The 26,670-nt window shown below is 44.0% G+C and overlaps 1 protein-coding gene across 3 annotated transcripts in view; it reads right to left on the bottom strand.

Moving 5' to 3' along the window:
* The window catches only part of AIFM2 (apoptosis inducing factor mitochondria associated 2), a 71,184-nt gene that overhangs the window by 14,688 nt on the left and 29,826 nt on the right, over window positions 1-26,670 (bottom strand). For 2 of the 3 annotated variants that reach the window (XM_030203424.1, XM_030203423.1), the window contains exons 2-5: window positions 16,240-16,431; window positions 10,614-10,729; window positions 8,247-8,366; window positions 6,642-6,734 (exon numbers count right to left, since the gene is read on the bottom strand). In XM_030203424.1, the coding sequence (XP_030059284.1) occupies window positions 6,642-6,734; window positions 8,247-8,366; window positions 10,614-10,729; window positions 16,240-16,414 (504 nt within the window). In that variant the 5' untranslated portion in view covers window positions 16,415-16,431. Of the gene's footprint in view, window positions 1-6,641; window positions 6,735-8,246; window positions 8,367-10,613; window positions 10,730-16,239; window positions 16,432-20,975; window positions 21,077-26,670 lie in introns of all 3 variants that reach the window. The other variant, XM_030203422.1, reaches the window with a different exon arrangement.

Here is a 26,670-nt window from a genome sequence, read left to right as displayed (position 1 = left end):
GGCACTAAGAACAAAGAAGAGGTCTCACTGAAGCAGATCACCCACAGCGAATGCTAAATATGTTTTACCCACCACTGACCCCCCACCACCCAGCAAGAACTGAACCACGTCCAGCAGGGTCACCAGGGATCTTCCCACTAACCAGTTCATGGAAACATGTGAGCAACCACTATCTGAACCTTCAGGGGTAGGACCTGAACAAAACCTTCTAGAAGAAAAGAGAAAATAGTGAACAGTTCAGCCTTCCAGAGTGAAGCAGACTCCCTGGCACACCAGGCCACAAAGGCCTTCTGACATAAGCCAGGGAAGTAGAGGACTTAAGAGTCTTCAGCAATGCTTCCACCACCACAGGCAGATACCCCTTGCTTCTCAAGTACCACCTCTCAAGGGCAATGCTGTATGTCAAAGGGTTCCAGGTCTTGAGACAACTGGACCCTAACATAGTAGACCCGCCCACTAACAAGCAATGTAAGTCCGCATACCACGGGCAACTGGGCCAGTCCAGGGCCATAAGGTTGACCAGGAATGGGTCAGATGCAATCCTGAACAGGTGCAGCAGTTGGTCATTCAGAAGCCAGAGAGTAAACTGTAGATTAGGTCTTGTAAGTGCCATCTCTGAATCAACATGTCTATCCCCACTGAATCAGCTGTTGCTCTATGGATACAGAAGAGCTAATACTTTTTATTCTCTGGGGCCACCATAAGATGGAGGATCCCCTCAGTAGTCCACGATAAGCTGAAATAGAGCATTGATGAGGGCCCACTTTCCCAGTGGCTGAGATAGTCGGCTTGCATATTTTCCACTCCTGCAATGTGGATCAGAGAGCACTGACAGATGGCATTTCTCCCAACTGCAAAAACTAACTGATATCCTAGGCCACTCATGTCTCCCTGCTTGCTGACATACACTACTGAAATCACATTATCCAAAAACACTCATACTGACTTCTCCTGGAGTAGGAAAGGAACCCTTGTAGCGCTGCCAAATGGCTCTCGCTTTCAGCTTGATTGATGGCCAGGATGCTTTCTCCACTGACCATGTCCCCCGAAGGAAACTGTGCTGGCAGTAGGCTCCCTAGTCTCTCAAGCTCACACTGGTTATCACCGCTGTACAGTAATGTGAGAAATGCCAGCAGGAGCAGTCGAACTTGAAATCCTGGAACATGTGGCTCTGTTTCAATAGCAAGGCTTTCCGAGAGCCACTTAACTGCAGAATACTCTTTTCTGGGCCTGGTGCTTGGACGTCCTCTTTTGTGATCAGGTACATGTGCCCCTGACTGGTGAGGAAACAGATTCCCAGATACTCCAGTTCCTGCATAGGGAGGAGATGTGCACCATCAATCCGTCTGATCCTCTGCAGATCACCATATAAATAGTAAACTATCTCATATCACTTCCTGACAAAAGACTTGCCCTTAATCCTAATAAATCTAAGGCCATCATTTTTTCTAGGCATTCTACCAAGACCCTTCTCTGGCCGTCTTCAAATCTAGGCTAAAGGCCCAACTTTTTGAAGCTGCTTTTAACTCCTAACCCTTATTCACTTGTTCAGTACCCACGTCTGCTGCATTATTTCCACCTTTAGTAATTCCCTTATTCCTTATCTGTCCTGTTTGTCCCAATCAGATTGTATGCTCTCTCGAGCAGGGACTGTCTGTCTCTTACATGTTCAAGTGTACAGCGCTGTAGACATCTAGTAGCGCTATAAAAATAAATAGTATTAGTCACACCCATTCTTCTTTGCTCAGTCCCAGTTCCATTAGTTGATGCCAAGACTCTAGGGGTAATCATAGTAACATCTACCCAGCTCCTGTTTTGTTTCCCAATTACCGGCGTCGCCACCCAATCATCACTAAGATTCCGTGGAACCATTCCTTCAAAACAGGATTCCTTTGTGTTTATCCCTCACGTTTGAATTCCATTACAGTTTTCATCTCCATCACCTCCCGCGGGAGGGCATAATCATTGACAGCTCCTTAACATTCTCCTTACAAATCTCTGCAGTAATACAGTATTCATTCTATGAGTTCATGTTCTGTCAGATCATTAATACCACCTTCAGCTTTAAACATTCTTATTCACTATTTAGTGGTCAATTTGACTACTGTAATGCTCTTTACAGAGGAATGAAGGCTCGGGAACTTAAGCGTCTTCAATTGCTACAGAACACAGCATGTCATGCCACTACTGAAGGAAGCTCACTGGCTACCGATTAAGCATCGTATCACTTATAAAAATCCTTCTTCTGGTATGCAAGATCAGGATTTCTGGGGCACCCCTATGTCTTGCAAAATATTTAACTCCATATTGCCCATGAAGACCTCTTAGGTCATCACAACAAAACTGACTTAATGTTCCCCTCTTTCAGAGATATCATTCATAATACCACTAGACAATCTATTTTCTGGGTTGAGGGCCCAGAGCTTTGGAACCTGCTCAGACTTCAAGCATCTTTTACAGAAATTTAAGACTGAATTAAAAATAAACATTTTTTCACTAATGCATACAGATGCCACTAGGATCTGATTGGTGTGACTCTGCAATACACAGTTGTCCCTAAGTTTTTCCCTCCCCCCTTTTGCTTTTGAAATTGTAATTCCTCCTATCCCCTAACTTTGATGATTCTTTTCCTCTTCACTCCTCCCCTTTTATTTAGATTGTACGCTGACATTTGCTTGATGAACAGGATAGAAAGTTCTAAATAATCTTGAAACTCGAGATGGTTCTTTGCATAATTGATCACCCAGTCTGAGCTCTTCAACATCTGGCTGACCCTCCTCTTGGCAGCCTGTGAGTCTTCCTCCAAGTTGGCCCGGATTAACCAGTTGTCCAAATAAGGGTGCATCCTCACCCCTCACTGTGAAATCTGCAACCATGACCATAAGCTTGTAGAAGAGCTGGGGCACAGTGGCCAGCCCAAATGGAAGGGCCCTGAACTAGTAGTCCTTGCCCAGGACACAGAAACACAGGTATTGCTCGCGTGCCTGTGATAAGTATATGAAAGCCTCAGCAAGATCCAGGAAGATGAACTCTCCTGGGCACACTGAAGCTATCACTGAAAAGAGATTTTCCATGCAGAAGCACAGTACTCACAAGAAGAAATTAACCCCCTTTCAAGTTCAGAAACAGGCCAGAAAAAGCTCTTTGTTATAACAAAATAGATAGAATGGCCCCAAGAACTGCTCCTCTGGTGGGGACCACATCCACCACCAGCAGCTAAATGGGCTAGGGTCGTCTCCACTAGCTAGCCCTTCATGGGTGAGCCAGAGAGGGACACCATAAAGGTAATCTGAAATGTGTTCCACAAACTCCAAGGTGTAGCAGTCACAAACAACCTCCAGGACCCACTGATCTTCGTTGGGGGCCCTTTGGAGTACAGGGGGGCCAGGCACCCCTTCTCTGTTGTGGGCCCACTTCACTCACTGAAAGGGCTGGCCATTCTGGATCTTGGGGCCACAGCCCCCAAGCTAAACCACCTCCAATCAGTCAGTCACAGACTTGATCTTTACTCCTGGCCAACAAAGCTGATCCTTGTGCTTTGTCCTCGGGTAAATGCTGGAACCGTGCATCTCTTGGGTTCTTCTTCAGTCACTAGCAGGCAGCTCTTGAAAGGCAGCTTGCTAAGTAAGGTCAGTCTTGGAGGCCAAGTCTACCGACCAGTGAGGTAGCCAGATCCAACAGCAACTTACCACACAGGATACCTCTGAGCTCAAGCATATATAGATCGAATTATAAAACAGTCAGCTGTTGCACCGAGCAGAGGACTATCCTGGCCACATAACGCCCAACATATGGATGCCTGCATCTCTAGGGCTGCTAATCCAAAGAGCTATAGTTCAGAAGCATCTCTGCTTTTCTGCCTTGGGGGGGGGGGGGAGGGCGGTCCCTGAGGGTAGAGCTGCCCTGCACATGGATTGTCATTTTCTTGGGTCATTACTGTGACCAGCAAGTTGATCCTAGGGACTGGAAAATCTATCCCTAGACAGCAAAGTACAGATTCCTCATAAGCTTAGACCATCAGTATAATCTCCAGGGCTACCTACTCTTCAAAGACCATCTCAGAGAGAATGCTGAGTGGAGAGGGAAGGCCTTTGAGGGCTTACAATAGCTCTCAAATATGTTATCCCCACCCCTGGGCACCGCACGCAGGTCCACTGAAAGTGAGGGCCCCTACCACCTGGTCAATCAAAGCAGAAATTCTTCATGCCTAAACAGATGCACCACTGGGGACCTCCTTGGGCTCTAGGGAATTGGAGTGGCCCAGAGACAGCAGCTTTAGACCTCATCTTGTGACCTGGAGTCCCTTCAGAGAGACGGAGAAGGCAAAAGAATGGCCCTTCCTGCACTACGCACTCTCAAACAATTAGTGAACCAAAGTGAAATAAATTGGTCCCACATTGTTGATTGAACAACCACTGTCCCTTTTCCAGGCCACAAGGTCTGGGTCCATGCTGCTAGGGCCCTAGATGTTCCTTTTGAGATGGCTGTGACAAGATGGGAACCAAAATTCAGAGGGGAGGATAAGTGGGCATTCCCTGAATCCTCCTCCCCTTTCCCAAATCGGGCCCCACTGCAAGCAGCCCTCCCACAGTGGTCATCATTCCCTCCAAAACCCACATATCCACAAGTGGCAGGTCCAAGCAACAGGTCTACTTCAGAGCAAGCCTGTACCCTGCTGTTAGCTCTGGAACCTTCCTGTAACAATCTAAAGCACCCCCCGATGGCCCCATCTCGCAATCCAAGCACGCCGAACTGGCAGCCGTGGGACAGCCAACAGGCAGGAATGCTACTCTCTCCCTACTTACAATTGCTACCCAGCTCGGAAACCCTGCCCCACAGCTGAACCAGGCTGGCAGTCTCAGCTGTTCTGCTCCAGAATTCCTGCTTTCATTTATTTGTTCTTTCTTGCCCACCCCCCTACTTCCCAACTTTAAGACAGAAAGCCTAGCTGGATGTTTTGTTTATTATTTTTTTTTATTTTGGCTCAAGTTCTCCACAGGTTCTAGAGGGCAAACACACACAAACACCCCTCCAAATTTGGAAAAACGTCCTTGGACCTAACCCTCGGAGAATAAGCAACCCTTGGACTCAACCTGAGGTATCAAGGCAGAGGCTTGGGACCATGACAAAAAAAAAAGCTATACCATCTGCTGGAGGTAAAGAAATAATGGTTAATTGCAGAATGCACCCCCTCTTAATCTGGTTATGTCACTGGAAACTGTCTTGGTTCTCTACCTCCATCACTAGTCAGGGTCTAACTGGTTTGGACTGGTCAAGCTGGGCGATAAGGACGAGGTCTTCTCTGACACTACTCATATGGAGCAATTCTTTAACCTAGATGGCTCACATTTATTGTAAATGCTAGCATGGCACTTAAAGTGCTATTCCGCAAATACCTGCTCAACTTACATAGCAAATATTTGCAGGTGGGGGCAGGGCGCACATAGCAGCAGAGCATGGGCGTGACATGTGGAGGCTCCCACTTGCACATATTAAGTTACAGTATTCTATAAGTTATGCATGTCTCTGCCAAACTCAGGTGCTCATCCTTACAACAACTCTATGGCTGACTTAAGTGCAAGTGCCTGGATGTTAGACACCTTGATACTGGGTTACACTAGGCACCTCGGTTCTTTCATAGAATAGGGTTCCTAATGGAGTGCCCCAGTTAAAGAATTGTGCTCCTAGTACACCAGTTATTTACATGGATCACTATTCATGCATTGCTTTGCCCCCTTCAATGCCACAGAATTAATTTGACTGGGGGAGGGGACAGAAGAACGCCACAGAGAAAGAGAGAGGGTTTGTATGACTGGGTAGTCTACCAGAAAAAACATGTGTACACCAGTTACTGGAGACGGATTTCATTTTTATCTGAATAAAAATAGTTTACGTCACACATGGAACTTCCCAGCTAAAGGACGACCACAACAACAAACCCCTTCAACAAGCAGGAAATATTTTTGAAGGACAATCTTTATTTCATCAACTTATGACTACTTCAAATCTGTACAATATCAACGTCCTCCACAAAATCACCCAGATGATTTTTTTTTGTTGAAACTGGATCATAATGTAGTCTAGAAAAAAAATACCTTTCAGACTTTGCTGTGACACTTTTCAAAAATTTCAAGCAAGCATTCTCGTTTTTTGTCCCTAAAGAGTGGTATCTTAGGCTAGATTTTACAAATGCAAACATGATATGCTAGCTCTTGAAGTGGACCTATATAAACATTCTGTCATCCCTGAATGTATAGCTAGAAAAAATAGGAAAAAAAATATCCACAAACGGACTGCAGTTTTAGGGATACTCAATCCCAGCAGAAATCAGTCTAGAGCAATAATTCCAAAACACTGTCCTGTCAACCACACAGTCAACTGATGTTTCAGCATACACACAATGAATAAATACAGAAGATGTCTGTATATATCGGAGACTCAGGACATTCATATTTCTAATTTCTCTCATGCACATTGGCAGAAAATGTTTTTAACCTCCTTGGGTTCTGAGAAGCACATGATTGCTTCTCGTCACAAATTCATCCAGCAGGAATGGTTCTAGTGAGCATGTAGCATTGTTAAGATATAGATAAAAGATAGGAATAAGAAACTATAATAACTATAAAATGAATCTTTCATACCTCTTTATCAGGATAGTCTGTTTTAATCTCTGCTGCCATCTCAACTCCAGCAGAGCCACCTCCCACCACCACAATGTGCTTAGCCTTTTGCACCTTTAGACAGTAGAAAAAAGGGTCAGAATATCCCACTGTTCTAGATATTTCAAATTATTATTGTTGTCATAACCTGTTAGTGGAGAGAACCCATATAAATATAGCTTGTTTCTAATATTCTTTAAATGTGTTTTCATTCCAAAGGTTGGGTAATCAATTAGTGTTTTGTTTTATTTTATAATCACAACCTCAAAATACAAGTAGTTTAGATTCTGTGCTCTAGGTATCAGAAAATCACTTCTGTGCTCTAGGTATCAGAAAATCACTTCAACTCGCTCATCACCACCATAAATCAGTGGTTCTCAACCTTTTTTCAATCGGGACACACTTGACAGATGATGCTCGCATGTGTGTGACATTGCATACATGACCCTCTTGAACCTTTGGTTCAATGCAGTATAGAAGTTCTTATGAATAAAGTGTAAACATGCTCTGTATCCATAAAAACTCTCCCTCTACCCCCCTCACACACACCACATGAAGATCAGAACTAACATTTCTCCATGGAAGTTAGTATGCAAAAAATAAATATTCTGATTCTCATGTCATCTAAGTGTAATAGGAACATAAACATCTCCACCAGGTATATTGTGGAATCCAAAATACATGTAGCAAAATCTACCATATAACAGTAGCACTTTTTCTGAGTTAAACATGAACCCTACCAAAGAACAGGCAGAAATACAATTATTACATGGGGCCTTTAGACCACCAAATACACCTACTGTTGGTAAAACAGAACAAGTGGGACTGCTACATACTACATATAAACACCACACCTTGGTCACACTCATAGCCAAGTACAGAACAAGAGATCATAAATTAGAAATATAAGACAAAAACTGAACTGGGAACCCCAAGAAGTCAAACTAGGCATGTGCCAAAACACAGGAGAAATAAAACAGAAATGCATTTCCTCTTCTACTAAACAAAATGCAAAAAGACATCTGTGTTGTACATTTCCTAAAGCTAAAATATTCCACCTAATAAAGTCAAAATAAAACACTTTCTACCTTTGTTGTCTGGGCATTTTATTTTTCCAAGCACGTTGGTTCTAATTTCTCTTTTCTGCATTCCTGTCTTCTACTCTCTTTCCAGTGGGTGCTGTCCATTTGTCCTTTCTTTTTCTATTCTCCCACTTCATCTACCTCAGAAATATTTCCTTCTCAAAGTCTGTTATCATTTTAACCTCTATCACTGCATCCCCCACTCCTTCTCTGAAAAAAATTTCAGAAGCTACCCCGTCAGTTTCCTACCATGATCCTTCTTCTAGTTATTCTTCTTTTCTTTTACAATACTTTTCTCTTATGCTTTAATATCATTCAGGTACTTTAAAGAGTAACACCATTCTGTATAAAAGGATGGAACCATCTTCTCTTTCTTTTTAGGAAAAACTTCTCTGTTAAACAAGCCATGACCTATTTTCAAAACAGTTTTACCACAGATACAAACTAGGTCAAGCCTCTGGAAAGCAGCAACCCATAATATTACACAGGTTGTTTCTAATCTTACCTCCTGTACTAGATCTTCATATGCCTGTATGGCTCCTTCCGTGCTCACCAGCTGATTAAATTTACCTGGGAAGGGCCCATCACTCCCCGTTGCAAGAATAAGGTGAGAAAAGTGGAGTTTCTGAAAAACAATGATACACCGTTAGATCTTCATATGCCTGTACGGCTCCTTCCGTGCTCACTAGCTGATTAAATTTACCTGGGAAGGGCCCATCGCTCCCCATTGCAAGAATAAAGGTGAGAAAAATTGAGTTTCTGAAAAAATGATAGATCGGCACGGTAACAATAAGATGTGTCCAAACTTTTTTTTTTAGCACGAGAAAATGCTTTTTTTTTAAAACACAGCAAATAAAGCAGTAGTATTACATCGAAACTAAGGGCCCTGTAAACATTTTAGCACGTGCTAAAAATTAGCGTGCGCCAACGCAAGAGACACCCACAGGAATATAATGGGTGTTTCCATCATTAGCGTGCACGCTAAAAAGTTAGCGCAGCTTAGTAAACAGGGCCCTAAGGCAGTAAAAATGTAAATATTTATTGCCAGCGTGCAAAGAGTGAACAGCAGCAGCCCAATCAGTGAATATTCTGATTAAGACATGCTGGGAGTAATTCTATATCAGGGGTATCTGCTATAGGTGCTGGTTATGGTGATATTTTACAAAGAAAAGTAAGGGGCCCTTTTATAAAAGTGTCAGTAAGCCCAATGCGAGCTTACCGCACGCTAACCCGAAACTACTGCCGGCTCAACATGGCTGCCGGCAGCAGATTTGCCTAGAGTGTGCGCCGTAAAAGATTTTTTATTTTATAGTGTGGGAACCCTTAAAGTGCTCTTCCCCACATGGCCACATGGTAAGAAATCTTACCACATAGCTATTTTTTTTTTTTTAGGGTTTTTTACCCACTGCGATAAAAAGGGCCCTAGCGCATGATAAAAAACACTTACACCAGCCCTATAGCTGGTATAAATGCCCACACATAGACGGATGCATGAATACATGTAAATTATAGTATTCTAAAATTTATGCACGTACATGTGTGCTCTGCCCAAATTCCACTGGCAACAATACACATCAAAGCCCAGCACATACTTTTTCACTAGTCGGCCTTTTATTTTATAATAATATATCTCAATACAGCGAGATAAACAAGAAATAAGGAAATTACATTAAAAACAAAAACCTATAATCATTACAATCTTCGACCATCAGAAAAAGCAAGTAGATCCAATAGACAGGAAAATATAATAACCTTAAGAAAAAGAAATCATCAATTACATACCGGTCACCTGAAAGACCCTCCCTAGCCGGTTCCAAAGCAAAAGAAACCACCAAAGTAGTTCTCCAAGTAATAACTTCCAGAGATGACTCAAGAAAGGATGTCAAATTCATATTATCCCCTATTTGACCCCGAGGAGTCTCCTAACAGAACTTCTGTTAGTCGGTATTTTATTTTTTAAAAAAAGATATTTACCCACTAAGGATAATATTCTAGATATTATTCCTGTTTCACACTAAAAAAAAAAAAAAGTACTAATTTTGTTTATGTAAAACCATTACTTATCACGCAACACTAACATACAACAAGGAAATGATAAAAGTAAAAAGAGTGACACCCTCATTGGTTTATCCTCCAAAAAAAGACTTTTTTTGAAGGTTCAAACTCAAAACCAATATTTTTCATTACCCTTTTAACACCAGTATTGTCCAATGTTGCAGACTTAAAGAACTTATATATGTGAGAGCAGTGGTTTCCAACCTTTTCTGGCTGTGTGGATCCTTTACAAACCTTCAAAATTTAGGGACCCTCCCCCACATCATCTCCACTTCGCTTCCCAGTCCCTCTTTCCTCTGTGCCAAAGCTGACTCCACTATCCCTTTATTTCCCTTCCCCCACTATCCTCTCTCCCCCTCTTCCCAGTCCCCCTTTCCTCTGTGCCAAAGCTGACTCCACTATCCCATTATCTCCCTTCCCCCCACCATGCTCTCTCCCTCTCTCCTCACCTAATGAAACTGCACTGCTGTTCCCCACACTACCGCTTCTGGCCTCCAGAGTTCTCTGATCAAACCCCCATTATCAGCTCCACCATGTGACTGTTTGTGCTCCCAGCTTGTCCAGCCACTTTCAGTCCCACCTCCGCTGTTGATCCTGCCTGTAGAGCAGCCTCACCGATAGCAGCATGAAAAATTCACTTTTCTCTGTGTCCTGCGCGCCCCCTTGTAAATGGTCTCACGGACTCTTGGGATCTGTGGACCACAGGCTGGGAACCACCAAGTTAAAGATCAAATTTAGCTAATACGTTTACGTAAACCAGAGCTGTTCTAGTACATGGATTAAGAACTCTCATACGCCTGAATGTTGATGCACTTACCTCCCCGTCCTCAAGGAGGACATACTGCTTCTCCAGATCTATGCTGATGACTTTGCCTTGCTTGAAGCGGTCCTGAAAGCTTGCTGCATAGGGGATGAAGGTCTTCCGTGCAAATCCTGGTTCGCAAACAAAAAGGTACTGCTGAATTACCTGGAACCTGGTGATCAGCCCTTACTCAAATAACCAGTGGAGCCCCCCCCCCCCCCCTCCATTCTACATGACAAAGCTACCCCCTTGGTCTTTGTCATCAATAGGCTTCCATCAAATATAGTAACATTATCTAAACAAACAATCTCAACAATAACATATTTGGTGCTACATAAGATGCGCCATGCTAGGTCAGACCAAAGCTCTCAGACAGTGGCCAAACCACATCGCTTGAGGATTAGACTGGATTCCCCATTCTCAGAGGCAACAGGTGGCAAACCCCAAGTCTGCCTATTTAATAACCATTAATGGATTTGTCCTCCAAACCTCATGTAACTTGCCTTCAAGTTACAGATGAAAGTTAACTGAGAAAAGGAAAGTACCAAGGGGATGGGTCCATGCTGAGCCCAAGGTGCAGGAAAAGAGGTAACAAGGGCTGAGAAGGAAGGGAGGACGGCTATGGGTCCGTACAAAGCAAAAAAGACTGAGGCTAATGCAAAAGGAAAGGGGCTGTGGATAGAGCCATGGGACAAAGCAGAAAAGGAAGATGACACTGCATACCATAAGAAACAATGAAGAGAAAGATACAGAAGGCAAGGCAAAAGGTGTGCCAACCATTCACATCACCAAAACCTATCAGCACAAGTAACAGTTTCATATCAGAAGACCAGCCTGACTCAGAATATAAAATAGAAGAGCCTTCCATCTCTCTATCCTCTCCTAAATGGGCCTATGTAAGGGAAAATTGAACTGCTGCTCATTTTAGCACAACCAGTGGTGTGATGGAGCCGGCTCGCATGAGCCAGTTGTTAAATTTTACTGATTTTTGCAAGCCGGTTGTTGATGGAGTCAGGCAGCGAGCACACAAACCTTGGGGGGGGGGGTCTCCTCCTCTCTCCCCCCTCCCCCAGCCCGTGAGCCCCCAGCATACCTCAGCTTCCTACCTATTCATATCTTCCCTTAGGTTCATCATCCTCCCCTCTTGACCAACTGCTTGACCAACCCGGAGCCTTTTCTCTGCCAGATCCCACTAACGCGTAAGCAGGAAGTTGCATCAGCGGGGCAGTACTCGGCAGAGACAAGGCTCTGGGTCGACCAGGCAGCGTGTTACCACTACAGCTGCTGGAAGAGTAAGGTTTGAAGAATGGCCAGAGAGGGAATGGAAGCTGAGAGAGGTAGGACTCGCAGAGGAGCAAGAGGGAGACGATGCTGGAGACAGCATGAAAAAAAAAAGTTGAAAGCTATTTAGGTTAGTCTGTTTCCCCATCCCGCGTAGCTGTCTTCGCCATTAAAACCAAAACAAAATCAAGCAAGCTTATGAGCTGCTGCATATACGTTGTCGTTCTTTATTGTTGGTAGCATTTTAATTTAATCTCGCTTATATTTTCAAACATGCCAGCTTGTGCAGCATACGGATGTACATAGAGGTAGTAGTAATTTCTTATAAATTGTACTCTGTGTATCATTTGGAAGGGCTGGTTATAGGGACACCCTCTTGCATGTGTTATATTTGTGCAGAGATTTTTTTCTCTTGGTGAAGGGCCACTAAAACAGATGGGAAAATTAGGTTCTTACCGTGATAATTTTCTTTCCTTTAGTCATAGCAGATGCAGCCATTACAGATGGGTTGTGTCCATCAACCAGCAGAGGGAGAGAGCACACTCTTTTCAGTGCCTCATACCAGCTTGCTCCACTGCCTCTCCTTCAGTAATTGAAGCTTCCAAAGCAATATAGCAAACCGCAATGGGAATAACATGAGCTTTCTTCACAGCGAACGATGGCCCTACAACAAAGGGCATTAACTCAGAATGGAGGGAATGAAACATCCTCCCGGAGGGAATAAACTCATCCTCCAAAACATGAAACTGGAGGGAATTAAGTCATCCTCCTTTCATTGAACAAGAATCCTGAAGACTGTTTTCCGACTTTCTCCCAAGGACGGAATCTCCAGGAAACACGAACAGAACCTGAAACAGATTTACAGCAGATACATCAGACAGGGAGGGATCATGGCTGCATCTGCTATGACTAAAGGAAAGAAAATTATCACAGTAAGAACCTAATTTTCCCTTCCTTGTCATCAAGCAGATAAAGCCATTACAGATGAGATGTATCAAAGCAATCCCTAGATAGGGCGGGAACAAGCCACACCATGCGCCAGCACTTGCGCTCCAAAATGTGCGTCCATCCTGGCAGCCACATCCAGCCTGTAATGTCGGGCAAAAGAGAGCTTAGAAGCCCATGTTGCTGCACTACAAATCTCTTGAAGAGAGAGTGCTCCAGTTTCAGCCCAAGAAGAGGAAATTCCTCTAGTGGAATGCGCCTTAAAAGGCATCAGGCGGAGGCCGGCCGGCAAGCAAATAAGCTGAAAAGATAGATTCTTTAAGCCAGCGGGCAATAGTGGCTTTAGACGCTGGAGACCCTGTGCGAGGACCTGATAGCAAAACAAACAGATGATCAGAGGTCCTGAAAGAGTTAGTAACTCGCAGATACTGCAGCAGAGTCCTGCGCATGTCCAACAGGTGCAATTGCCCAAAAGATTCTGGAAACTCCTCCTTGACAAAGGAGGGCAAGAAAATAGGTTGGTTTAGGTGAAACGCTGAAACCACCTTAGGCAAGAAGGAAGGCATGGTCCGAACCGTGACCCCGGACTCTGGAAACTGCAGAAAAGGGTCTCTACAGGACAGCGCCTGGAGCTCTGACACCCGTCTCGCCGAAGTAATGGCCACTAAAAAGACGGCCTTCAGTGTCAAATCTTTCTCTAAAGCACGCCGAAGCGGTTCAAAGGGAGCACCCTGAAGGGCTTTCAGCACTAGCCCCAGGTTCCACGCTGGACAAGGTGCACGCACGGGAGGACGGAGCCGAAGCACCCCTCTAAGAAACCGTGCCACATCTGGATGAGCAGCTAAAGACACGCCTTCATCCTTGCCACGCAGGGAGGCCAACGCTGCCACTTGAACCAGGGAATTATAGGCCAAGCCTTTTTGTACACCACCCTGCAAAAAGTCCAGAATCGGCGAGACAGGAGCCCGCAGGGGTGTGATCTCTTTAGAAGCACACCAGACTTCAAACTGGCGCCAAATCCTGGCATAAGCCACGGAAGTGGAATGCTTGCGGGCTTATAGGAGAGAGTGGTAATTACTTTATTGGAATAGCCTTTGTCTCTCAATTGCGCCCTCTCAATCGCCAGGCCATAAGACCAAATCAGCCTGCGTCCTCCATGGTCACCGGACCCTGTGACAATAGGTTGGGAACCAGAGGTAACTGAAGGGGATCTTCTACGAGCATCTGTCAGAGGTCCACATACCAAGGCCTCCTAGGCGACGAGAACCACTTCTCCTGGATGCAGCTGAATCCGCAGGAGCACTCGCCCTATCAAGGGCCACGGAGGGAACACATACAGTAGGCCCGGAGGCCAGGGTTGAGCCAAGGCATCCAACCCTGCTGAGCGAGGATCTCTCCATCTGCTGAAGAAGCACGGGACTTTGGCATTGGTGCTTGTCGCCATTAGATCCATCACGGGCTTGCCCCACTTGGCACATATCTGCAGGAATACTTCGTCTGCAAGTTCCCACTCCGCTGGATCGATCTGATGCCTGCTTAGATAATCAGCTTGCACGTTGCTCTGACCTGCAATGTGAGCTGCCGACAGAAACTGTAGATGCAGCTCAGCGGCAAATTTGTTCGGCCTGCGCGGCTAGAGCTCTGCACTGAGTGCCGCCTTGTCGATTTATGTAGGCCACTGCTGTCGTGTTGTCCGACATCACTCTGCCAGCCAATCCTTCCAGGGTCACTTGAAAGGCCAGAAGCGCCTGAAACACCGCTTTCAACTCTAGGCGGTTGATGGACCACTCCGACTCCTCGGGTGTCCATAGACCCTGGGCATGCTTCCCCTTGCAATGTGCGCCCCAGCCTTTCAGGCTGGCATCTGTCACCACTAGGCACCAATCGGGGAGCGCCAGCGGCATTCCTCACCGCAGCATGCTGTCTGAGAGCCACCACTCCATGCTGAGTCGGGCCGCAGGAAGCCAAGAGATTCTGCATTGATAATCCTGAGATACTGGAGACCATCCTTGGAGTAGAGCATACTGTAAAGGTCTCAGGTGCGCTCTCGCCCAGGGTACCACTTCCATCGTGGCTGTCATCGATCCCAGCAGCTGGACAATGTCCCAAGCTCGCGGGCGGGGCATCCTCAGGAGCAGACGGACCTGATTCTGAAGCTTGCACCGCCTTTGCTTGGGTAGGTACACATACCCCGAGGCTGTGTTGAACCTGGCCCCCAAATATTCTAGAGACTGCGAGGGGGTCAGGTGACTTTTGGCCAAATTGACGACCCAGCCCAGAGTGGAACTCCGGAGGCTCAGGTGAGTGGGAAAGGCAGGGAAAGGGCGAACTTATGTGCCTGCATCCACTGTTGGTGGGGAAGGACAGGGAAAGCTAAGCAATGTGGGTAAGGCAGGGAAAGGGCGAACCTATGTGCCTTTAAAGTGAAGCTGCTATAGCCTCCAACACCCCGGCTAACAACTGGCAAGCCAGGAGCCACCTCCAGGCAGATTTTTGATGGAGCTCGAAGATGCTACAACCACTCTGCTAGGGGAGATAGAGATTACTGAAGGAGAGGCAGTGGAGCAAGCTGGTATGAGGCACTGAAAAAAAGTGTGCTCTCTATCTCCCTCTGCTGGTTGATGGACACAACCCATCTGTAATGGCTGCATCTGCATGATGACAAGGAAATTATGTTATAAGAATCAGGTGCTGCATCCATGTTGTCATTCTTTATTGCTGGTAGCATTTTAATTCAATCTCACTTATATTTTCAGGCATGCCAGCTTTTGCAGCATACAGATGTACACAGAGGTCAGAGGAAGTATAGTAATGGAATAACTTTTCATAGATAGAGTAGCAATTTGTTATAAATCATAATCAGTGTGTCATTTAGAGGGGCTGGTTATAGGGACACCCTAGCATGTATTATATTTGTGCAGAGATCTTTTTTCTCCTGGTAAAGGGCCATTAAAACAGATGTCATATTATAAGGATCAGGTGCTCAACATTCAGAGTTTCTACCTATTTAGTACTTATTAATGACATTTCGCCCTGTTATTGATGCAGAGATTTGTTTTCCTCCTGGTAATGGGCTTCTAAAACAGACATGTTATGGGAATCAGAAACTCTGAACGTTGAGAACCTATTTACGGCATTTTATCCCACAATAAACATGAATTAGTTTGGAACCTGGGAGCATTAAAAAAAAAAAATTCCCAGAGAGAGTAATGCATGCCCCCCCACCCCGGCTCTCTCCCTGGGTATAGCCAGCTGTACAATTTTGGGGGGGGGGGGGGGGGTGCAGAGGTGGACCAGGGAGAGAGCCTGTTAAAAATTTACCAGCACACCACTGTCTGTAACCCATGTGGCATCTTCATGTGAAAAATAAAAGAATACATACATACATCTGAGGTACATTAAAAAGAATCATTACCACTCTCTACAGAGGCCCGCAGAGCGGCGACATTGTGATGGAAGGCTTCTTTCATATCAATCAGCACAAAAGGAACTTCCAGAACTTTCAACTGACTGGCGGCTGCAATTCCCCCAAAGCCTCCTCCAACGATCACCACACATACTGAATCATCCACTGAGAGTCTGGAGCCCATCTTTGGTACAAATATTTCTATTAAAAAAAAAGGGGGGGGGGGGGGGAAGGAAGAAGAGTTATTTGCAAAAACTCTGCCAGCAATGTTTTGTCTGAGGTGGGGGTGGAGGACTCGGGGAGGGGGGGGGGGGTTTGAAGGCAAGAAGGTTAGATAAAGCAGGCTATCTAGACTTTTCACCCAAAACAATAGTAAACACTGGCAAAAAGATTGTTAGAAATAAGGGATTGCCTATGAGTGGTCCATCTGTAAAAAGTCTAAAGCTGTTCTAGTTGGATAGGCAGTGTCTTAAAAGGTGGAGGACAAAATATATATTTTTTTATTTTTTATGTTTTATTTTACAGCTTTTCAATTTATTTGAAAGCTTCCCATATGTAGATATAAATCCTGCTTCCTGATGGGTTCATGTTAACTGTTGTAATCTGCCTTGGGAAGCCTGGTGTTATATAGATGGAAAGCAGGACGAGAGGAGGGAGGAAGGAAGAGAGAAGGGGAGAAATGCTGGACCCACAGATGCAGCTAAACAAACCCCAATGGCTTACTCCTTCCTGGATTGTGTACGAAGTAAACCACACTTAGCAGGCTTTCACTTCTGGTGTGCAGTTTGCTGCCTAAACAAACCGGAAGGCTGATGGCATTAGGGATTTGTGTAGCCATGTCTCCTAGCGCAATAAGGAGGAAAGGGGAAGAGAGGGGATAGGGAATTGCTGGACCATAGAGGTGGAGGGGACAGGGAGGACACTGAGATGCTGGGCTACAAGTGTGTAAGAAGGGAGAGGAACAATGTGGGGAGAGACCATGGCAGCTCTCAAGGAGAGATAAGTCAGAGGAGGATGGCAATATTAGGCCAGGGAAGGAGTGAGACAGGAGAGGTAGGGTGAGAGGAGAAGATGGAAAGTTGATACGATACTGGTAAGTGAAATATAGGTGGAGGAGTGAAGAATGAGAAGATGAAATCTGAGGGGGAGAGAAAACAGAGAAAGAGGAAATGTGTCAGAGACAGATATAGTGAGGGAATAGAAGACAAAAGGAAAGTGGAGAAAGGACAAATGGACCGCACCCAATGGAAAGAGAGCAGAAGACAGACAGGAAAACAAAAAAAGAAACTGGGACCAACATGCTTGAAAAAATAAAACAAAGGTAGAAAAAAAACTTTTATTTTGGATTCATTTGCTGGAATAAGTTAGCTTCGGGAAATGTGCCAACACAGATGTTTTTTGTAATTTTTTTTTTCAGTACAAGAGGAAATATATTTGTGTTTTAATTTCTTCTATGTTGTGGAACATGCCTAGTTTGAATTCTTGGGGTTCCCAATTCAATTTTTATCTTTATATTTCTAATTTGTGATTCCTTGTTCTGTATTTGGTGTGTGACCAAGGTGTGGTATTCTGTGGGCAAGTAAGTTTCTGTGTACAACTCTGTAGCAGTCCCACTTATTCTGTTTCACCAGTAGTAGATGTATTGGTGTTCTAGGACCCCATAAAATATTTGAAGTGCTGCATGTTAAGTAGGATTCTTGTTTAAAGCAGTGCTACCATTCCATAGCAGATTTGCTACACATATGTCGAGTTAGGATTTTTTTCAGGTTTTGTGTTAATTCACAATGTGCCTGGTAGTGGAGAGATTTATTATTTCACTATTATTGAGATGTGAGAATTGTAATTTTTTTTTTGAATGGTAACTTCCAGTGAACAAAATGTGCTAGTTATGATCTGCTCCTGTTGTTGTGGGGCAGATAAGGTTTTTGTGGATGCAGAGCATGTTTACATTTAACATACAAGAACTGATGTACTGTATCACACCAAGGTCCATGAGGATTAAGTGTGCAGTGTGTAATGGATGAAAGTCTCATCCATCATGAGTGTCCTGACTGAAAAAAAGTTGAGAACCACTGGGCTAGGCATCACTACGGGGGTCACATGGGGAGTCACACAACACGCGATCCAGCATTTTTACTTTTTTCCCCTGTTCCATGTAGTCCTGTATCTCTCTTGGCCTTTCCTCCTTAGCGGACCTCCAGTGTTTCTATGCCTACCGGCAGCATTGGCAATTGGCAAGTAAAGCAAACTGCCTCTGGCTGGCCCCACAAGCGTTCCCTCTGCTGTGTCCCACTTACGTTGACACAAAGTCGTGTCAGAGGAGGCAGGACACAGCAGAGGAAATGCTTGCAGGACCAGCCAGAGGCAGTTTGCTTTACTTGCTGATGCTGCCAGTAGCCACAGAAACACTGGAGGACTAGTAAGAAAGAGGAAGAAGAAGAAAGGATGATAAATACCAGACCCGGGAAAAGGAAGAATAAAAGATGCCAGACTGTGAGGAAAGGGAGGATGAGAAATTCAAGAATGCGGTGGGGGGGGGGGGGGGGGTAGAGGCACAGAGGGAAGACGCTTTATAGGAAAGCTAGGGACACAAAAGGAATGATGGTGGACATGGAGTGAGAAAAAAATGTAAACTGGAGAGGAGATTTAGAAACAGAAGTTGAATGGCACTGGGGGTGGGGGGAGGACGACGTACAGAGTAGCAGATGGATGGCACTTGGGAAGGGGGAGAAGGGGAACAGAGCTGAATATGCGACAGGGTGGAGGGGACAGAACAGAGAAGATGAATGGAACTAGGGAATGGGGAGAAAGGGAACCGAAGATAAATAGGGGCAGGGTGAGAAGGAAAACAGAGCAGAAGATGACTGGGACTTGGCAATCAAATTAGGGTTGAGGAACAGAGCAGGGAATTATAGATAGAAAAGATGGAGTGGGGATTTTGAAGGAATAGTAAGTACTTGGAAATTGGTAGTTATGAATAGGTATATGTTAATGGGTTGGGAGAATGAGTGTGAAATGAGAGATAAGAGAAGAGGAGCAAGAAAAGGGGTTGAAGTTTGGGGAAGGGTTGAGACATAATATGAATGACCTGGAAGACTGGATGAGAGGCAATGAAAAGGGATTGGGGTACGAGTCTCTGATATGGTTGAGTGAGGATTGAAATGGGGATAAAAGATGGTGAAAGAAAGAGGCAATAGGACATGGGGTATTGGGTAAGAGACAGAAGAATGGTCTGGAGGCAAGGGAAGAAAAGAAAGATAGGGATGGAGCTGGTGAAGGGATAGAAGGCAGTGGAGGGAAGATGAGGATTTAGTGGGTGCATACAGAGGATATGGGGTGGGCAATGGGAATGTTGGAAAGAGAATGAGAGGAAAAGCCAATAAGTAGATGAGAATTGAAAAGGAGACTAGAGGGTGAGAGAGAAAGGGAGCCTAATTAGAAAAATAAAATCCCCAGACAAAGGTAGAAGATACATTTAATGTAATACTTTAATGATTGAGATGTGCCTGCTTTGTAAAATGTACATTTTTTTCTATTTTTTATTTTGCAAAGTACAAGGGGTTTCAACCAAAAGACAGCGGGTAATTGATATAAATTGCAAGATAGTGAATTGATAATGGAGAGGGAGAGGACCTCAGACCAGTGACAACTTTAATCAATAAAATTACATAGCTATAATCACCATCATATAATCACTGGTCCTCTACCAACCTCCTCCCTGGGTGTTCATTCATGTGCTTCTAGTGTTTATATATACTACTAGTAAAAAAGCCCCGTTTCTGATGCAAATGAAACGGGGGCTAGCAATGTTTTCTTCTGTGTGCATGTGGGAGTGTGTGTGTCCGTGCCCTCTGGCTCTCTCCCCTCCCCCCTCTGAGTCCTTCACTGTTACAGAGCCAGCGATTTGATTTCGTGCTCTGCTGTTTTCCTTCACTGACTGTGTTACAGAGAGGGCGGGGCAGACACTCATAGGGAAACCGGATATCTCGCCCCCTTCACACTTCCGGTTGGAGGCTTCATAGAACGTTGGTGTTGCCTTTTATATAGAGAGATATGCAACAGCCATCCATTATCAATTCACTATCTTGCAATTTATATCAATTACCCGCTGTCTTTTGGTTGAAACTTTTTATAATTCAGCAGAGTTGTTCCCATAGGTTTGTGTTAGCAAAGTACAAGGGACAATACATTTCTGTTTCTCTTTTACCACTATTGCCCTGCTTATGGTCTAGATTTCTTGAGGAGGTGGCTGTCTCCATTTTAGTTTTTTGTCTGCATGTTTCTTGTAGTCTCCTATTTTGTATCAGGTGAGGGGTCGGTCCATATTCTACATGTGCAGCTGAGGTGAAGGATTCTGCTATTGTGTGGTGTATGTGTAAGAATCTGTAACAGTCCAGCTTGTTCCAGTTTCCCAGTAGCAGGTGCTCCAGGGCCCCGTGTAATATTTATAGTACTAGCTTTTCACAGGTGGATTAGGACTGCTATGGTGAGGTAAGTTTTCTGTAAAGGTTTTAGTATCTTTTTGCAGGGTTTTGTGTTATTTCATAAACTGGCTCTATTTGAAAGTAGGCTCTGGGGCAAGGGCTGCCTTTGGTGGTCCTTGTCGCTAAAAATAAAAATGCTCAGGCCTAATGGGCTCCACATCCTATAGAATCACCACACAAACAAAAGCCCATCTGATTTAAACAGTTTCTACCGGTGGAAGGAGTATTCCTGAGGTGATGGTCACAATTTGAATGATTTACTTGCAGTTAAGACAGGCTGCCTGCTCTGGCCGGTCCCGGGACCTCTGCTACCTCCCGCCTCCTGATGTAACTTCCAGTTTTCTTGTAAAATCATTCGGTATCTAAAAACAACATATAAAAGACATGAAAATAAACTAAAAACAGAACATGAACATTCAGAGGAACCCCAAGCTAAGGCGGCTCTGGGTACCTAGGTCACAAAACAATGTGCAACTGTGAATAATACATATCTTTAAAAGCATAATTTAAATAAGTAAGCTTTAACACCACCAGAGAAAAACTCTTAAATAACACCACCATGTTAAAACACTGAGTGCCCCGTTTACTAAGCCGCATTATAGGCGCGTTAGCATTTTTAACATGGATTAACCATGTACGTGCCTACAATATCCCTATAGGCACCTGCGGTTAGCACGCGCGTTAAAAACACTAACGTGCCTTAGTAAGCAGAGCCCTGAATGTCTAGATGCTAGAAACGATATGCAATGGTGAAACAGTAAAAACAATCAGAGAGGCTTACCCAGCTGATATAAAACTTCCAAATAAACTAGGCTGGTGTGGCTGTTAAAACATAGAAAGCTCTAAAACAGAAACAAAAACACCACAGGTTATTAAAGTTGCTCTACACTGAGAACTTTTTATGGATTTATTTTCTTAGCCCTGTTAGGCAACTTTCATCATCTGTGGTGTTTTCTTTTTTTTCTGTTTTAGAGCTTTCTATGTTTTAACAGCCACACCAGCCTAGTTTATTTGGAAGTTTTATATCAGATGGGTAAGTCTCTCTATTTGTTTACTGTTTCACCATTGCACATCGTTTTTAGCACCTAGATATTCAGTGTTTTAACATGGTGCTGTTATTTAAGAGTTTCTCTGGTGTTCTTAAAGCTTATTCAAATTATGTTTTTTAAAAAGGTTATGTATTATTCACAGTTTAACATTGTTTTCTGACCCAGGTACCCAGAGCCTTCTTAGCTTGGGGTTCGTCTGAATGTTTTTGTGTTTTTAGTTTATGTATTTATCATCATGTCTTTTATATGCTGTTTTTAGATACTAAATGATTTTATTTTCATTTACAGTGTTAATATGGGGGCTCCAGGTTTGATGCTGGACATGACCTGAGACCCTATATGAAGCTTTAACATCTTGCATATCTGTGTGTAGCTAGGCCTCAAGGTTAAAGGCTGTATGGAACAAATCTACACTTGCTCTGCACTTGTTCACAGTGAAAGCAGAACTGCTCAAATGACCTCTGCTACAGCTCACAGATGTTAATTGCTTCTTTGCAATAATTGCCAGCTACTGAGCATGCCTGTTAGCTGCTGAGCATTGTTACTAAAGAACTAAAATATCTGTTGGTAAGAAGGCCATATAACCAAAATGGAATTAAGGGGAATATGGAACAAAGTAATTGCTATGAAACTTGTGGTTGAAAGTGCAAAGACAAATGACCTTGAATAAAACAGAAAATGTGATGATTTATAATTATAAGCAAGAATATGTATTACTAAGAAATCAGCAATAATAAACAGAAATCCAGATGGTGTAATGAGAGAAGCTGAAACTATCCCGAAACTGACATTTAGGGAACTTTGAGAAGGTGGAGCTAATGATGTGATCTGACGCGTTTGTAATAGACTTCAATGGACAAGAAAAAGTATATAAGATGTAACCAAATCAATTAGAATTAGAGATGTATTACTGCGTATTCACGAGTTGTGACCTGTGTCATCTCTCCCTGAGAAAAAGCCTGAGGCCTGTGCTGATTGACTAGCCTTGATTTGCGGTACTGCCTATATTGGTAAGATAATAAAGGAAACTTTTTCTCTTATAATTAGAACCAGCCTTCTGTGTCTGTCTCCCCTTCTTTATAATATAAATAGAAATTCTATGTTCTACTGTGGTGGACACTGTTAGATATAATATATTTGTAGTTATTTATCTGAGGGAGAACACATATTATGGAGTCTGGGGCCTTGTGCCCCTCTAATATACAAGTTGGTGACCTGCCGACTGACCTTTCGGTTGTATTTTATACCTCTTATTCTCTATATTTTTTCTAAATTTAAGTGAATCTTTTATCCGCTTAGACGATGCTTTAAATTTATGGGATTCCATTTATTAACGATGATATGAGATTCCACTTTTTAATGGTAGTAGTAGTAATGAGGGTTTTCCATCTCTGCGATATAGTGATTAATCTCCTTTTATACCTTTCCTTTCATCTCTCTCTTTCAAAACAAAAGGGGGGATGTCTGTGATTGTGTTTGTTTTCTTTTGGAGATTCTGGGGGCTTGTCTCGTGGGACACCACTTGACTTTATCCCTTCCGCTATTGAAGTGATTCGCCCAGAGAAAATTGTTGAGACTCCTTTGGGAAAAGACCAGTCTGAAGATATCGTCCACGCTTTGTTGCAAAAGTCTGGACCCGTCAGGCACTTCGATTGGTAAGTAGTATTTCTCTTATTACTACACATATTGAGTCTAGAGGTATATAATGACTTCCCTTACTCCTTTACAGACTGTTATACAATTTTTCCCTGCCCCGGATGCAGCCATTTTTATACTGGCGAAACATGGCCATGTCGGGCATTTTATGTTGAATAACTGGGATCTTTTAATCTACTAATAAAGACATTATTTTTTTTTACAAGGTCTGCCTCATTGTTTTATGTACTTTGGAAGTAAGGCAGGAGGAAAAAAAAAAGACATGATAGACATTGAAAATACCTCAGTGGCATAAATACATAGGAGGCGAGACTTTCAGTGGAAAGAAGGGGACACAGGACAAAGGTGAATAAAGAGTCTCAAGGGTAATCTAAGGAAATACTTATTGATGGAAATAGTGGTAATGTGGAATGGTCTTCCATCGGAGATGCAGGGCTGCTGAGAGACTGAGCTTTGCCTGGGGCAGGGCCGCCGCCGGGCCAGAATTGTCATCATCGCTGCCCCCTCCCAAGGTCGCGATAGTTACCGGCTGGGCCTGAGGGCCCAGCAGCTGCAAGGCAGGCCCGGCGCCAGAGCTCTCTCTCTCCTTTTGGAAAAAGACAGAGAGACCCCTGCGCCGCCCCCCCCCCCCCCCCCCCCGGAGGCCCATGGAATTTTGTCCCCCCCCCCCCCCCCACTCCTCAGTGGCTAAGAGGAGATGGTACAGACAAGGACTGTATCTGAATTCATGGGACAAGCACAGAGGATCTCTAAAGGAGGAGAAAGGATTGCACAACTTAGTAACTGCCATAGACGGGAAGCCCGGTAGGCTGTCTTATCTGCTGTCATTTTCTCCATTTCCCTTTCTAGGTCTCTTGCCATTTTTTCAAAAAAAAAAAAAAGGGGGGTGGGGAGAAAGAACTGTAAGATAGTACAACTGTTCCCCTGCAAAGGCAGAATTAGCTGGCAGTGTCCTGCTCTCATATGTAGGCTCTTCAATACGCTGAATTACAATTTTTAACAAACACAAAACAAAAACAACTTACCATTTTTAGCAAATATGCTCTGCTTCTCAACAATGCAGTTTCAGAATGCTGCCTTTCAACATTCCTCTTCAGAGAAGTTCCTCAGGACTCTGGGCACCAGGCCAGAATCATCAATCTAACAAACAGCCCACCACTACTTTGTGGGTGAGACATGAAATTGAAAGATCGATGACTGGTACTTTACAAGAATCCTTAAATCTTCTTCCAAAGTTGGGTAGAGGGCAGAGAAAGTACAAGACAGATATGGGATACACAGCAGCATATGGAAAGCTGCGTATAGTAACTTCGTCTAAAGCCATCACTGATATTACTGCTCACCAGTTTCAAACATACAATTTGAACTACCTTTCTGGGGCTCCTCCCAAACAAAGATCTACAAAAATGCCCTGGTGTCTCAGATCCTGTGAAATTTAAACTTTAATGGTATTATTTTATACGCTCATTTTTGCATATAAAATCAGCCTTTTTTTTTAAATTACAAAGGGTATAAAAGTAGGCGCTTTGGTGTGATGGCTTGTAATTTCCAGTAGATGCATGCTCTACCCAAAAACTCTTCTTCTCTATACGTGTATCTTCTGCCACTTAAAATTGTCAGGTAAGACCTATTAGTCCTTCCCACTAACCTGTGGGTCCTTCCCACTAACCAGCAGGTGGAGAACTTAAAACTGAGCCAAGATATCTTACTGCTTATCTATGTAAATACTGAGGAGCTGAACTGGATGCCAAGAAAGAGGAGAAACTCAGACAATACACAACCACTTTAAACAACTCACCAACCTAACACTAAACAGACAAGCAAACGTGTGAACCTCTCATCTCTGGCCAATTTGTAGAGAACAAAAGATATGCAGGAAGCACCATGCAAGGCGACAGTCCTTATTTGACTCATTACTTCGCATCACTAAACAGCTCAGAAACCTTGGACGGACCTCTGAAACAGTGGGAAGGACCAGTAGGAAGGACTAATGGAAAGAAAATTATCAGCTAATACCTAATTTCTCCTTCCATTACATAGCTTCCCACTATTCCAGAACCTGTGGGATGTTCAGAATCAATTTCTAGAGTGGGTGAGATCCTGGTGCCACCAACCTGAGGACCGAAGCCCCACAACTAGTTTTCAAGCATGCCACAACATCCACCCTGTAGTGCTTGGCAAGATTATGCAGCATCGACCATGTCACTGCCTTACAAATATCTGCCCACCACTATATACCATGTAGAATGAGCCCACAAGGCCGTAGGAGCCTGCTTCCCCACAAACAAATAAGCCAACGTGATAGTCTCCTTCAGCCAACCCTCTGTTTATCAAAAAGCACAAAAGTGTTTATCCGATTTGCGAAACTCATTTGTGACTTCCAGATATCTAATGACTCTGTATATATCAAGAAGCTTCCAGGAATAATAAGAAGCCTCTTCATCCTCTCTGCGAAAGGATGGGAGATCCACAAATTGGTTGAGATGAAATGCCGATACCACTTTCGGAAGAAAGGAACCATGCGCAGGGAGACCCCGCCTCTGAAAAAGAAAATAGGGATCCTGACAATAGTGAGCCCGAAGCTCCAAAACCCTAAGTGCCAATGCAACAGCCACCAAGAACACTGTCTTTAGCATAAGATCTTTTAAGGAGGCCTTCCGGAGTGACTCAAGAGGAGGCTTCTAAGAGTCCAAAAGGACTAACTTAAGGTTCCACTCTGGAGATGACATATGAAAGGGAAGCCGCAAGTGGCCCACTCGCCGCAAGAATCTAACGATATCTGAGTGAGCTGCAATAGACGTTTTCTGTAGTTGGCCCCTGAAACAGACCAAAGCCGCAACATGAACTGTTAGAGAACCCAATGCCAGTCCTTTCTGAAGACCAACTTGGAGAAATGCTAGGATGTGTGCAATGTGAGACAAGAAGGGAGATAGGGTCTTTAGCCCTCAGAATATCCTCCACACCCTCCCATACACTATGGATGTAGAGCGTTTACAAGCCTAAAGCAAGGTAGCAATTACTCAAGCAGAATAACTTTTTCATCTCAACTGAGTCCTTTCAATGAACAAGCCATAAGACCAAAGGGGCATGGATCCTCCATGAGCACTGGACCTTGCTTCAGTAGGCCTTGTACCTGCGGAAGGCAGAGAAAGCCCCCATCCAGCAGTCGAATAAGGTCCACGTATCACAGCCACCGTGGTCAATCTGAGGCTATGAGAATTATTCAACCCAGATGCAACATGATCCTTTTT

The sequence above is a fragment of the Microcaecilia unicolor genome, chromosome 5, assembly GCF_901765095.1.
Source record: "Microcaecilia unicolor chromosome 5, aMicUni1.1, whole genome shotgun sequence".
Lineage (NCBI taxonomy): Eukaryota > Metazoa > Chordata > Amphibia > Gymnophiona > Siphonopidae > Microcaecilia > Microcaecilia unicolor.
The sequence above is the reverse complement of the archived record's forward strand: the minus strand, read 5'-3'. Positions and strand labels throughout refer to the sequence as shown.